Below are 12,146 nucleotides of genomic sequence, written 5' to 3'. Positions count from 1 at the left end.
AGTGAGGAGGGGCTGTCCCTTCGCAGAGGGGCAAGAGCCCTCCGATTGGGCATGTCTCCTCCCCATTCCCTGTTTTAAGGGTTGCAAACTCAAAGGACCCTAGGGACACAGGAGTGAAGGTCGATGAGTGGAACAGGCTGTGTGTGAGATGATCAATGGCCTTTGACCTTGAGACTCAGTGCTGGGGGCAAAAGAGGAGGGGCTGGGTTGAGACCCTGAATAAAGCAGTGGCTGTCTTGTCCCTGTGAGGTCCCCTGCATTTTGGGCACAGCAAATGTCTGAGGGCTAAATGTGGTGGAGAGACCCCAGCTTGGATTCTTGCCTTGACCACTGGGAAAGTTCCTTCATGCCCTGTACCTCAGTTTCCTTATCTGGAGTGACAATGATTATAACACTTACCTTATAGTGTTATGGTTAGGATAAATTAAACCAAGTAAAATTCTTCTATTTTTTTTTTTTTTTTTAATGTAGAGATGGGATCTCGCTTTGTTGCTCAGGCTGGTCTTGAACTCCTGGCTTCAGGTGATCTTCCTGTCGTGGCCTCCCAAAGTGCTGAGATTACAGGCATGAACCACTGCGCCCAGGCTAAAATTCTTGAAACAGTTCTCAAAACCCACAATGAGCCCTCAGCTCTATAGGCTGCTATTACTCTGCCCCCAGCCACTTTACTCTTTCACTTCCTGCAGGTCACCGTGTTTGTGGCAGCTGCTCTTGAATCTCAGGTGGGAGCTGTGATGGTGGGTGGCAGGGGGAGACATCCCTGTCCACTGAATGGATACACCTTCAAAAATGTCTCCAAGACAGACTTATTTTCTGAGGGAAGAAGCCTGGGTAAGATACAAGTGAGGTGATGGTGAAGGGGGAGTTAGAGGGGAAACTGAGGCACGAAAACGGAAAAGCGCAGTGCTGCTTCCTGCTGGGGAGAGTGGAGTGGAAGCTGTAGGCCTGAAGCTGGAGCTCAGCTTCCCCTGTATCTACTTAGGCCCCCACAGGGGGCACCTTCCCACTCACGGGCACCTCCTTCAAGCCCACCCACCATCGAGGCCCCTGCTGTGGATTCAGCTGCCGGCCCACCCTGAGCCATCTCAGGGCCCACAGGGCTCCATCCTGAACCCTGCTGGCTCACCTTTTTTTTCCAATTAAAAACTTTTTATGAAAGGCAAAGAAGATATGCCTCTCACACCTGTAGACTGCACCAGGCTGGATGGGAGCTGCGGCTGGAATGATGGGCTAAAGCTAAGCTAGCTCCATGTTGGGGCTCACAGATATGGAACAGGAAAAACAGACTTCTGGGTGGTGGCCAGTGGTGTATGCGGGCAGCATGAATGGCAGGCTGGGACCTGCAGCCAAGGAAGGCATCAGTGGCATTAGATGGTTCTCGAGGTCCACAGATGACACCTGGAGCAGGGACTGCGCTCAGCATCTCATCTGAAGCCTTGTAGGGGCAAGGGGCACTGGTGAATACAGGCATTGTGCAGAAGGTCAGGCATCACCCTTGCTTCTTTATAGAAGGCCATGATGTCCCATTCTACAGATGAGACATGTCACTCAGAAAACCGAATACCCTTTCCCCATCTACCTGGCCAGGCAGGGAGAGCTCACCTCCTAGCACAGGCCCAAGTGGCTCCAAGCATAGGCCACAGCCTTGGGGTCTCTCCAGTGCTCCCCAGGGGTGCACAGGGGTGGTGAATATTTGAAGGGGCTAGAGCTGGAGTTTCCAGGAGGAGACGCAGGGCGTGTGCGAAAACCGCCTCCAAATGTTGAAGCGCGGTATCAGATGGCTTCGAGAGAGAAAGGGGTTTCTCCCTGCAACTCCAAAAGGCAAAACCGTGGTCAGAGGGAGCGACACTCTCCCTCACCAGAGGAATAAGTGAAGAGGGAATGAACATGGAGCACTCCTCCCACCACAGAGCTACAGGAGCTGCTGGGCACAGGGCATGGGGCAGCTCAGGTGACAGCAGGACAAGGCTGGCAGGCAGGGAAGACTCACCCTTGCATCGTGGTGGTGTAGAGAGGGTGAGGCTGACAGCACCAAGAGGGATTGGGGCCTCATTTTAGAATCAGCCACGGAGCTGGGAAGCTACCCCCTCTCGGCCCACTGCCTCACACATTTGCTCATTCATTCAAGAAATATTTCTCTGCACTGTGTGGAGCAAGACAGACACAGCCCATGCCTTTAAGGAGCCCTACAACTCAGTCTTAGACTCTCTGGTAGGTGCGGCAAGACATAAGAGAGTGGGTGGCTGGGAGAAAGACCCGCTGGAAGACGTGGAACATAAGTGGGGACTTCAAGGATGAGGGCAATTAGCCAGGTGAGTGGAGCTGGGAAGGGTGTCGGAGGTGAAGGGAACAGAGTGTGTGAGGACCCTGAGTGAGGGCATAAGAATGAAGCCACAAGGAAGTGGAAGGCTGAACAAATCGGATTTGTGTTTAGGAAGCTCATTCTGGCTCCTGTGCTGGGTTGGGGTCTGAAGCAGGCAGGGGCAAGGCTGAGTATGTGGCACCCATATAGGGGCAGAAGACAACTGCGCATGGACTAGGGCGGTGATATGGGAGTCAGAAGTGGATGGACTTGATGCTTATCTAGGAAATAAAATCAAATAAAAGGATGCGGCAGTTGTTTGAACGGAGAGATAAGAAAGGGGTGGACTTGAGCCTTGATGTCACTGTCCAGCAATGTGGCCCGTCCACCCCACTGCCCGTCCAACGGGCCCTACTCCCTCGTCTGTACATGTTCACAAGGAAACATCTACCATACTCCCCAGGAGAGGAGATGCTGGAATGACCCAAGCGCTCACCCCACCCTTCCTCCCTGTGGGAGGAGGCTGTGTCCGATGAGGTGTTAAGGGCTGTGCCAGCTGGACAGTCCCTCTCCCAGGTGGCTGGGGTGAGGTGCTGAAGGCAAGGCTGCTTTCCTGTGGCCAGTGCTCCCCTTCTGGGCCAGTCTGTTGCAGGACACAGGTCATCTCCTTCTGTGCCCATGCCCAGGTAAGCAAACCCAGGTTAGGGAGTAGGACCTGTCTCCTACACTTGGGTCTCAGGTTCAAGTCTCTCTTCAGTTCAGCTTTCCCTGCCCTTAAGTTAACTGATGCCTGTGCCTGTTTTTCCACTGGTTCAGGACCTGTCACTGGGGAAAGACCGGGACTGGTCCCTCCTCATACCCAAACTCACCTGCGGGGCTTATGTGCTGAAGGAGCTGTTTATCAGGATATTACCCCTACCTGGAGAATGTGACTCTGTACTTAATTTCCAACTTTAAATATACCTTCCTGCTGCCTGATATTTATCAGAAACATTGTTGTAAATATCAACATAGAGAGTATTTCCTGGGTGGGCTCCATGGCTCGTGCCTGTAATCCCAGCGCTTTGGGAGGCTGAAGTGGGAGGATTGCTTGAGCCCAGGAGTTCCAGATCAACCTAGGAAATGTAGTGAGACCTCATCGCTACTAAAATACAAACAAAACAAACAAAAGCTAGGGGGCATTGTGGCTTGAGCTTGTAGTCTCAGCATGAGGACCGCCTGAGCCCAGAAGTTACAGGCTACAGTGAGCCATGATCACACTACTGCACTCCAGCCTGAGCAACAGTGTGAGCCCCTGTCTCTTACAAAAGAGAAAGACAGGAGTAGTTCATGAAGGTGGTAGTGCATTCCTCTAGTTGCTCTGAATGTTATGTTTGGATTAAGCAATATTACCAATACATTTACGGCCGAGCAGTACTGTGTTGGTCTTTGCCTTAGACCTAGGAAGCCACTGTGACATTGTTGAGGACACTGTGTAACTCTGTCACTTGGTATCCCCTTAATTTCCTCATACAGGAGACACGTCCCTGGGGCTTGGGACCAGAAATCACAGTGATTTGAGCACGTCGTTTGATTTGTATTTCATGCACAGTAGAAATCATGTAACTGCTTGCTTCTCTGAGGGGATCGGGGTCTCCAGGCCTCACGGTTTGCATTTGGTGCAGTAACTGCATCCTTGGTGACGTCATGCTCTCCCTCCTCTATCTCTTCCCTCTGTCTCAGTTTCCTCACTACATGTATCTTTGCAAACTACCTGAAACCGAGGCAGAAAGTAAGAACACCTCCCTGCGTCTTCCTCTCCCTCCCTCCCGGCACAGTGTTCCTCATTCAGGGCATTTTCCCAAAATGCTCTTCGGTCTGGGAAAAAGGTTCACGTGGGAGATGGTCCAAGTTTGTAAATTCCAGTAGGAGGCCTGTGTGGGGCACACACTCACGAGGCACGTTCTCAAATCCCTAGAAGTAAGTGTAGGGTGCCAAGAATCGGTGTCGCAGCTTGGAAAGTCAATAAACAGAATGTGCTATCCCAAAAGGTGGGCCTGGCTGAAGTGATCAGCCCTCCTCTACGATCCCTTATGAGTCACCAAGGATTTCCATACTCTCATTAGCAAGGAGCACGGTGGGGAGGGGGAACACAGCTATACTCCCTACAAGATGTCCCTCAGCCGAGTACCCGTCAGAAGCAGGTGGTGGCCTCAGCTTGGCCCCTCTGGTACAGCAATTCCAAATGGCTGGGAGTCCAACCACAGCTGAGGGAAGCCCACTCACCTCCGATGGGCAGCTTAGCCTCCTGGTGACACCTCTAGCTCATTACCTCCACCACTTAATTCTCACTAATGATGCGCACTCACTTGCAATCACACCGCCAGTGTGGGGTGAGGACGGACGCCTAGACACCACACCAGGGCCCGTCACCATCCAAATGCCCCAGTGCCTGGCTGCCAAGAGCCTGCAATGCACACCGCCGGCTGCACATTAATGTGACTCCAAAATAAAATGCCAAGCCTCCCCACCTTGTCACTCTTGGAGCTGGGGCTTCTGACTCATGGCCAGGGCCATTCTGGGACCAGGTGTCACTAGGATGGACCAAGTCCAATCTTCACAGGCCTCCCCTGCCCTCCTCCCCTGTGCCCATCCTGCAGCAACCCTTCAGGAAAGGTCTGGAACAGCCCAGGGCTCCCACCAACTGCTGCTGGGGAGCCCCTTAGGGCCTAGCTCAGTGCATGTCAAGTATTAGGAGGACTCTCCACGTGGGGTGCCACCTCAGGTGTACCCCCCAGGGAGCTTAGCTGGCTCCCATCAGCCTGCCCCCAATTCAACCTGGCCTCTGCACTCAGATACCCCAGAACTGTAGAGCGCTTGGTTTCATATACTAGTTCACACACTTTCTTTATGAATTTCAGCTAAAAAACCAGCCACCACAAACTGAGAAGCCAGTCCCCAGTTCACCTCAGGTGCTAGGGAGGGGCTTGCAGGCTTTGACTTTCCTGCAGGTGGTTAGGGGCTTCAGGCATGGGGCTGGGCATGCCGGCACCAGGCATGTTTCCTTGGTGATGGTACCAGGTGACTGGCACCTGCTGCTGCCCTGAGTGGCTTGGATCCTCTGGGCCAGCCCAGCTTCCCCAGCAGCCAGAGTCCTGCCCCATTTTTCTCTGGGCCCAGACCTCGCTGGAAGAGCAGCGGCACTGGAGGACTTTGGAGGGGAACAGCACTGTCCCTAGCCTTCAGTGCAGCCCGGCAGGAGGACGAGTTCCTCCGCCCTCTTCTGAGGAAGGAGAAGCAGAGAACTCACTCTCATTCTGCCCACAGCCCCAGGCCTCCCCAAACCCCAGTGACCTCAGAGCCAGTTCCAGTTGCACCTTTCCAGAACTTTCCTGATGTCTCCCTCCTCAGTGTCCCGAGGCCTGTGTGTTCTGCAGCCCTTTCTACCAGATTGCCAAGGCTGCTCTCCAAGGCAGCAGGCCCTGAGGACAGGGACTGGGCTCCACATGCCTTGAGGACCTGACAGCACCCACCCTATTGCCAGGTGATGCCCACCGGAGTGGCCAGCCAGGGTGACAACGGGTGGGGCTGGGCAGACAGAGCCCAGATCAGACTTCAGCTCCGACCTGTTTCCATGCCTGGTGGGGCTCTGGGGCAGGTGGCTTTTCTGCTCAGAGCCTCAGTGTGTCCTTCCGGACAAGTGGGGACTGATATGGGACCAGCAGGCCATCTCCCTCTCACTCTTTGGGGAGGAGGCTTAGGAGAGTCCTACAAGCAAGCAACGGCCCCAGAGTGCATGAGAGCTAGCGGTCTGCCTAGGGCAGGGCAGGGCTGGCTCCCACCGCAGGCTGTGTCATAGACGGCTGCCACCTCCCTCCTGCCACAAGCAGAACCCTGCCTGGGGCCCTGCAGGGCTTTTAGAAGTTTGCACAGCATGTCTAGGGATAGGTTTCTGAGCCCAAGTTGTGCCAAGGAATCAGCAGGTTCCTTCCAGCTCGCGGAGAGCATGTGGTGTGTGTGCGTGTGAGCGTGTGCACGTATGTGCATGCTTCTGCATGTGCACAGTGAGAGGAGATGGGGTGTTGTTTGGGTGTCTGGCTGGGAGGAAGTAGAGCACGCCAGAGCCCAGACCACGCTCACATGAACCCCACACTTGGTCTCAGGCTGGCTTTCCCTGGCTCAGAATGGCTTTGGGACACCAGGAGGTGAGAGGACACGCAGTGGGATGGAGGAAAGGACGTGAATGACAGGTGCCAGCCAGGGTGGGCAGAAGGACAGAGAGGCACTGCCATGGGCACTGAGGAGTCCAGCTGGGGGCAGAAATGCTAGGAGGGGGCACAGGGCAGGGGCCGAGGGCTGGCTGACTCCGTGGGGCCCCAGAGCTCCTGCTCCTGTGCTGGTGGGGGAGGAAGCACCTACCTGTACTGAAGTGGGTGGGTGCTGAAGACCTGGAGTCATAGATGGCAGGGTACTGCACCTGGAGAGTCATCCAGTGCCCCCTTGGTGCCTGGGCCCGGAGCCCACCACGCCTGCAGCACCAAGGGCCATTTCTGAGGATCTGAAAGGAGAGGCCAGACCCTGAGCCCCAAGGCAGATTCAAGGAGGCCTCGGGAGGCCGGGAAGAAGCCAAACTCCCCAGCGCAGAGGTCTGCGGAAGAGCTGGCACTGTGCAGAAAGGGGCCAGGGTGGAGACAGCCAGCACCGGCGAGCTGGGGCTGGGGTGGCATGAGGCAGGGTGTGGATGGGAGCAGTGTGTGCGGGAAGCAGATGGAGACCGGCTCCAGGGTCCTGCAGGACAAAGAACTTGAAAGACAGAGCAGGGACTCCAGGCAGACCCCAAGCCCTGACTGGAGTGGCCAGTTTTGGGGGTGTGGCAATGGGTGGAGGGAGACAGCTGGGCATTGGGAGGCAAGGCCAGAGGGCAGGTCGAGACGGTAACTGGGATGGCCCCGGATCCCGGGAGCAGGAGAGGCTCCAGGGGTGGTAGCAGGCAGTCAGGCTGCTCTGTGACCACCGGCTGGCCTACACACCCCCCTGCTAGTCCCTGCTAGTGCTGCCTTGTCCTGTCCTCCCAGATTCGTTCCCTTCTGGAAGAACAGGAAGGCCTCCAGCTGGGGTCAGGACCCAACTTCTGAACTGAAGTCCCTGGACAGACAGTGGGCCATGGGAGCTAAGAAGAAGGCAGTGCTGTAGGTGTGGGAGGTGGGTGACAGGGTAGGGCTTGAGAGTGGCTCAGGGTCCGGTGAAGCCATGTGGGCAAAAGAGGCTGCTGCCCATGGGTCAACACTGAGCAGGGTCGGGAGCAAAGGGGATGAGGGAGAAGGCTGGAGACAGGGAGTGCTGGGGGTAGGGGAGCTGGTGGGGTCTGGGAGACAGAGCAGAGGAGAGGATAAGAGGGAGATGCGGTAGAGGAGGGGTTACCAGTCCAGGGTTGGGGGGAGGTGTCCTGCAAGAAGGTAGGGGACAGAGGGACAACATGAATCAGAGAGGGGTATCCAGGGAAGACTGTGGCAAGTGGAGACAGGGAAGGTGCCAGGCAGGGGAATGATGGGAAGGTGCTAGGTAGGGGAAGGAGGGAGAGGATGCCAGGCAGGGGAGGGAGGGAAGGTGCCAGACAGGGGGAGTAGGAAGCAGAGCATGCCAGGCAGGAGCAGGTTGGGAAAGTGCTCAGCAGGGGGGAGGTGACAGGCAATGGGAGGAGGTGGTGCCAGACAGGGGGAGGAGGGGAAGGTGCCAGGCAGGAGGGTGCCAGACGAGGGAAGGAGGGGATGCAGGTGGAGGGAGGATAGGAAGGTACCGGAGAGGGAAGGAGGGGAAGATGCCAGGCAGAGCTGGGGAGGAGGTGGTGTCACAGAGGGGCTGAATGGGAGTCTGCCAGTCAGGGACGAGGTGCAAGGAAGGGGTAGGAGGAAGAGGTACCAGGTTGGGGTGGGGGTGGAGGGAGGTGCCAGGCGGGAGGACGGAAAGAGTCAGGAGTGGGGGAGATACCTGGAAAGGAGGAGGGGAGGAAGATGCCAGGAAGGGAGAAGGGGATGCCAGGTAGGGAGGAGGGGAAGTGCCAGGTGAGGGGAAGGTGCCAGGCAGGAGAAGGAGGGGGGATGCCTGGCAGGGGGAGAAGAGGGATGCCAGGCAGGGAGGAGAAGGGATGCCAGGCAGGAGGAGGAGGGGGATGCCAGGCAGGGAGGAGAAGGGATGCCAGGCAGGAGGAGGAGGGGGATGCCAGGCAGGGGAAGGAGGAGGATGCCAACAGAGGCGAGCGGATACTGCCAGGCAGGGAAGGCGGGGGCGCTGGCGCAGCGCGGCCGGGAGGCGCCTTAGCCAAGGGCCGTGGGGGCCGCGCGGCGCGGGTCGCTCACCTGCTCCCCCGGGACCCCGGCCCGGAGCGCGGCCGCCCGCTCCCCGCTCGGCGCTCGGCTCGGCCCGGCGCCTGCGCCGCTGCAGCCCGGAGCGGGGGAGGCGCAGGGAGCGTCTGCAAAGAGCGAGGAGCTTAATAATGAGTTAGGGACCGGAGCAGGAAGCGTCGCCCCATCCAGCCGTCGGTGTGCTCGCCAGCTCGGAGCCCCGCGGCGGACCCTGGCCAGACCCTTTGTGATCTTCAGCCTGTACCCAGACGTGTCGTAGGTCTGCATGCATCTGCATGCCCACGAGTCACACACGCAGTCAGCATCCTGTGTGGCCGCAGACATCACCTACACTAGGACCACACACACACATGCATGTGGGTGCGCACACACAGGCACACACACAGATGTGCTCACACACAGATTCGGTCAGATCATCCTATGCAGCTGCAGACATTACCCAGGCGAGGTCCCGCACACCCATGTACACACTCTCCCACACCCTGGGAGGCTCTGGGCCCATCAAGCCTCAGGGCCATGTTCTCATTAAGGCCAATCTTTTCCTTTTATGCCCTCAACACTTTGGAGAAGCCTCTTCCCAACTTCCAGCCAGTCAAGCCCAGCTCTGTCCATCCCATGGGCTCTTGCAGGGTCCTGCCTCACACCACTAAGCTACCACAGTGCCCAGCACAGAGGGGGACCCCAGCCTATCTGTAGAATGAAGGAGCCCTAGAGAGCTCAGGCAAGGGTGGGGGAAGTGGGAACGCCTCCCTAAGCAGCCAGCGGGCAGGGGGCCTGCCAAGCATTTCAGGGCACGTGGGTCTGGCTGGCCCCAGTAGGAGGCAGGCAGGCAGCAGAGACCCACTGTCTGAGGCTGACGTCAAGGTCAGGTCCTTCCCCCACAGGTTCCTGCCTCTGCGCCCCCAGATATCCAGTCATTCCCCAGCCCAGGCCACACCCGCAACACTAGGGATATTTTGGGGTCTGGCTCTGCACTGCCTGGGTTTGTCTCTGTGATGAGTGGGCCGAACGCACAGGATGGAGCTCTTCCACCCCTTCGTTAATATCGCCCTCCCTCCATCTGAAAATATTTATGTTTTATTGTTTTAAAATTTTTTTTTTTCTTTGAGACCGAGTCTTGCTCTGTCACCCAGGCTGGAGTGCAATGGTACTATCTCAGCTCACTGCAACCTCTGCATCCCGGGTTCAAGTGATTCTCCTGCCTCAGCTTCCTGAGTAGCTGGGATTACAGGCGCACCCCACCATGCCTGGCTAATTTTTGTATTTTTAGTAGAGATGGAGTTTCACCATGTTGGTCAGGCTGGTCTTGAACTCCTGACCTCATGATCTGCCTGCCTCGGCCTCCCAAAGTGCTGAGATTACAGGCATGAGCCACTGTGCCTGGCCTGTTTAAAATTTTTAATTGTGATAAAATACACGTGACGTAAAATTTACCATCTTAGCCATTTTGAAGTGTACAGTTGGGTATTTTAAAATATATTCACACTGTTGTACCACCAATCTCCAGAACTGGAACGCTGTATCCATCAAACAACTCCCCCTTCCCACCTCCCATCCCCAGGCAACCACATTATACTTTCTGTCCATAAATTTGACTACTCCATGTACCTCATAGAGTGCTTTTGTGGCTGGCTTATTTCACTTCACACAATGTCTTCAAGGTTCATCCGCAATGTAACACGAGTCGTGATTTTCTTCCTTTTTAAGGCCAAATTGTATTCCATTGTGAGTATACACCCCTGTTGTTGTTTTAGAGATGGGATCTTATTCTGTTGCCCATGCTGGAGTGCAATGGCACGACCTAGGCTCACTGCAGCTTCGGACTCCCGTGCTAAAGGGATCCTCTCACCTCAGCCTCCTACGCAGCTGGGACTGCAGGTGCACACCACCACACCGGGCTGGTTTTGTATTTTTTGTAGTGATGGGGTTTCGCCATGTTGCCCAGGCTGGTCTCCAACTCTTGAACTCAGGCAACCCACCCAGCTCGGCCTCCCAAGGTGCTGGGACGACAGGCGGGAGCCACCACACTGTTATTTATCCATTCATTTGCTGTGGGACACTTGGGATGCTTCCATCATCTGGCTGTTGTGATTCGTGTTTTTACCCCCCTTTAAAAGCCCCCTGACATCAAACAGGAAGGAACCTGCCCTTGGCTCGGCCCTGGGAAGACGGGCTCAGCCTCCCCCTGCTCCTTCCCCCAGCGCCTGTGTTTCCACCATCAGGAGCCTTCCTGCAGGCACTCACACCTCTGGCTACTCAGAGGATCCACTATGGACATTTTAACCAAATTTGCTTACTTAATGCCCTGCATCAAAACTGATTTGTGTACCCGTTTTCTTGGTGTCCTGAGTCCATGCTAAGGAGTCCCTGCTGTCCTTCCGGGGACATTTCCCTTTGAACGAGGGGTTTTGGGAGGTGCAGTGCCTTACAACCCCAGGAAATAAACCTGGAAGCAGTGCTTGGACAGCAGGCGTGGCAGGGAAGGGAGAGGTGGGGTGGGTATTTTGAGTTGGGGAGAGCATTGTCCAGTGAACTGGGAGAGGCTGAAAGCTTCTGAATGACGGGTTCTGATGAGGCTCGAAAGGCTTCCAGGGACCCAGACCCTGGCACCTGGAGGTCAGTGCTGGCTTCACTCCCTTGGGCTGTGCATAACCTATGTAGAGGCCATGTCTGTCCTCTCCTCACCATCTGAATGGCCGTAATGCTGCCTTCCCCTCCCACCATCACCAACTCTTAACGTCACAGAATAAGGGTGGAAAAGCTCTTCCAATGAAACAGGTAGTTAGTTTCGAAAGTGAGGAGGGTGGTGAGGTGCCAGGGTCCTGACATGGGGATTGGCAGAGTGGGCCCAGAGGGAGAGCAGGCAGCCAGGACACAGTGGGGAGTAGATGGGTACAGCAGCATCAGACAGACAGGATGGCCCGGGGGTGCAGGGCAGAGCAGCCAGATCGGCATTCAGCCCCCTCTGACCCTGGCTCCACACTCCCCAGCCTTCCTTTCTCCTCCTCTGGCCTGAAGCCTGGCTTGGGGCTAAGGTTATCAAGAAGTCTCTGTGATTCCCCAGGTGTTGGGAGAGGGACATAAGTTGCTGTGGCTGGTCTCTATGCCGGCGCTCAACACCTGATTCCTAAATAACTGTTCCGTCATTTGTCTCTCCCTCTGAGCTGTGGCTCCATGAGGACAGGACGGGGGATCATCAGCCTGAACACTCTAGGGCCCAGCAGAGCGCCTGGCACAGAGTAGGAGGAAGATTCCAAGCCATGGGCACACAGGGGAAAGTGGGAGTCCTGGGAGGGTGGGGTGCACTGGGGTAGAGGCCAGGGAGACCAGGCAGAGGGTAGACTGGGCTGGAGTTAGGGGTCACATTCAGGCATTCAGTCATTCAGTCATTCATGAGCATCCGAGACTGGCTGCTCACTGCAGCACCCCTTGTATAGCAAGAATTTGGAAACAGCCTGAATAGTCATCAATAGGTGGCAGATGACACAAATCCTGCAACAGGT

General features: G+C 56.1%; 1 protein-coding gene across 1 annotated transcript in view; it reads right to left on the bottom strand.

The window, feature by feature from the left end:
• Positions 1 to 9,011, bottom strand: part of SMARCD3 (SWI/SNF related, matrix associated, actin dependent regulator of chromatin, subfamily d, member 3) — a 38,059-nt gene extending 29,048 nt beyond the window's left edge. The window contains exons 1-2 of the mRNA XM_017520207.1: positions 8,638 to 9,011; positions 6,701 to 6,839 (exon numbers count right to left, since the gene is read on the bottom strand). Coding sequence (XP_017375696.1) covers positions 6,701 to 6,739 — 39 coding nt within the window. The 5' untranslated portion in view covers positions 6,740 to 6,839; positions 8,638 to 9,011. The remainder of the gene's footprint in view (positions 1 to 6,700; positions 6,840 to 8,637) is intronic.
• Positions 9,012 to 12,146: the final 3,135 nt, after the last annotated feature.

This window comes from Cebus imitator, unplaced genomic scaffold (genome assembly GCF_001604975.1).
Source record: "Cebus imitator isolate Cc_AM_T3 unplaced genomic scaffold, Cebus_imitator-1.0 Scaffold20, whole genome shotgun sequence".
Classification (NCBI taxonomy): domain Eukaryota; kingdom Metazoa; phylum Chordata; class Mammalia; order Primates; family Cebidae; genus Cebus; species Cebus imitator.
Note: the sequence above shows the minus strand (reverse complement) of the source record. Positions and strands in the feature narration are given on the sequence as shown.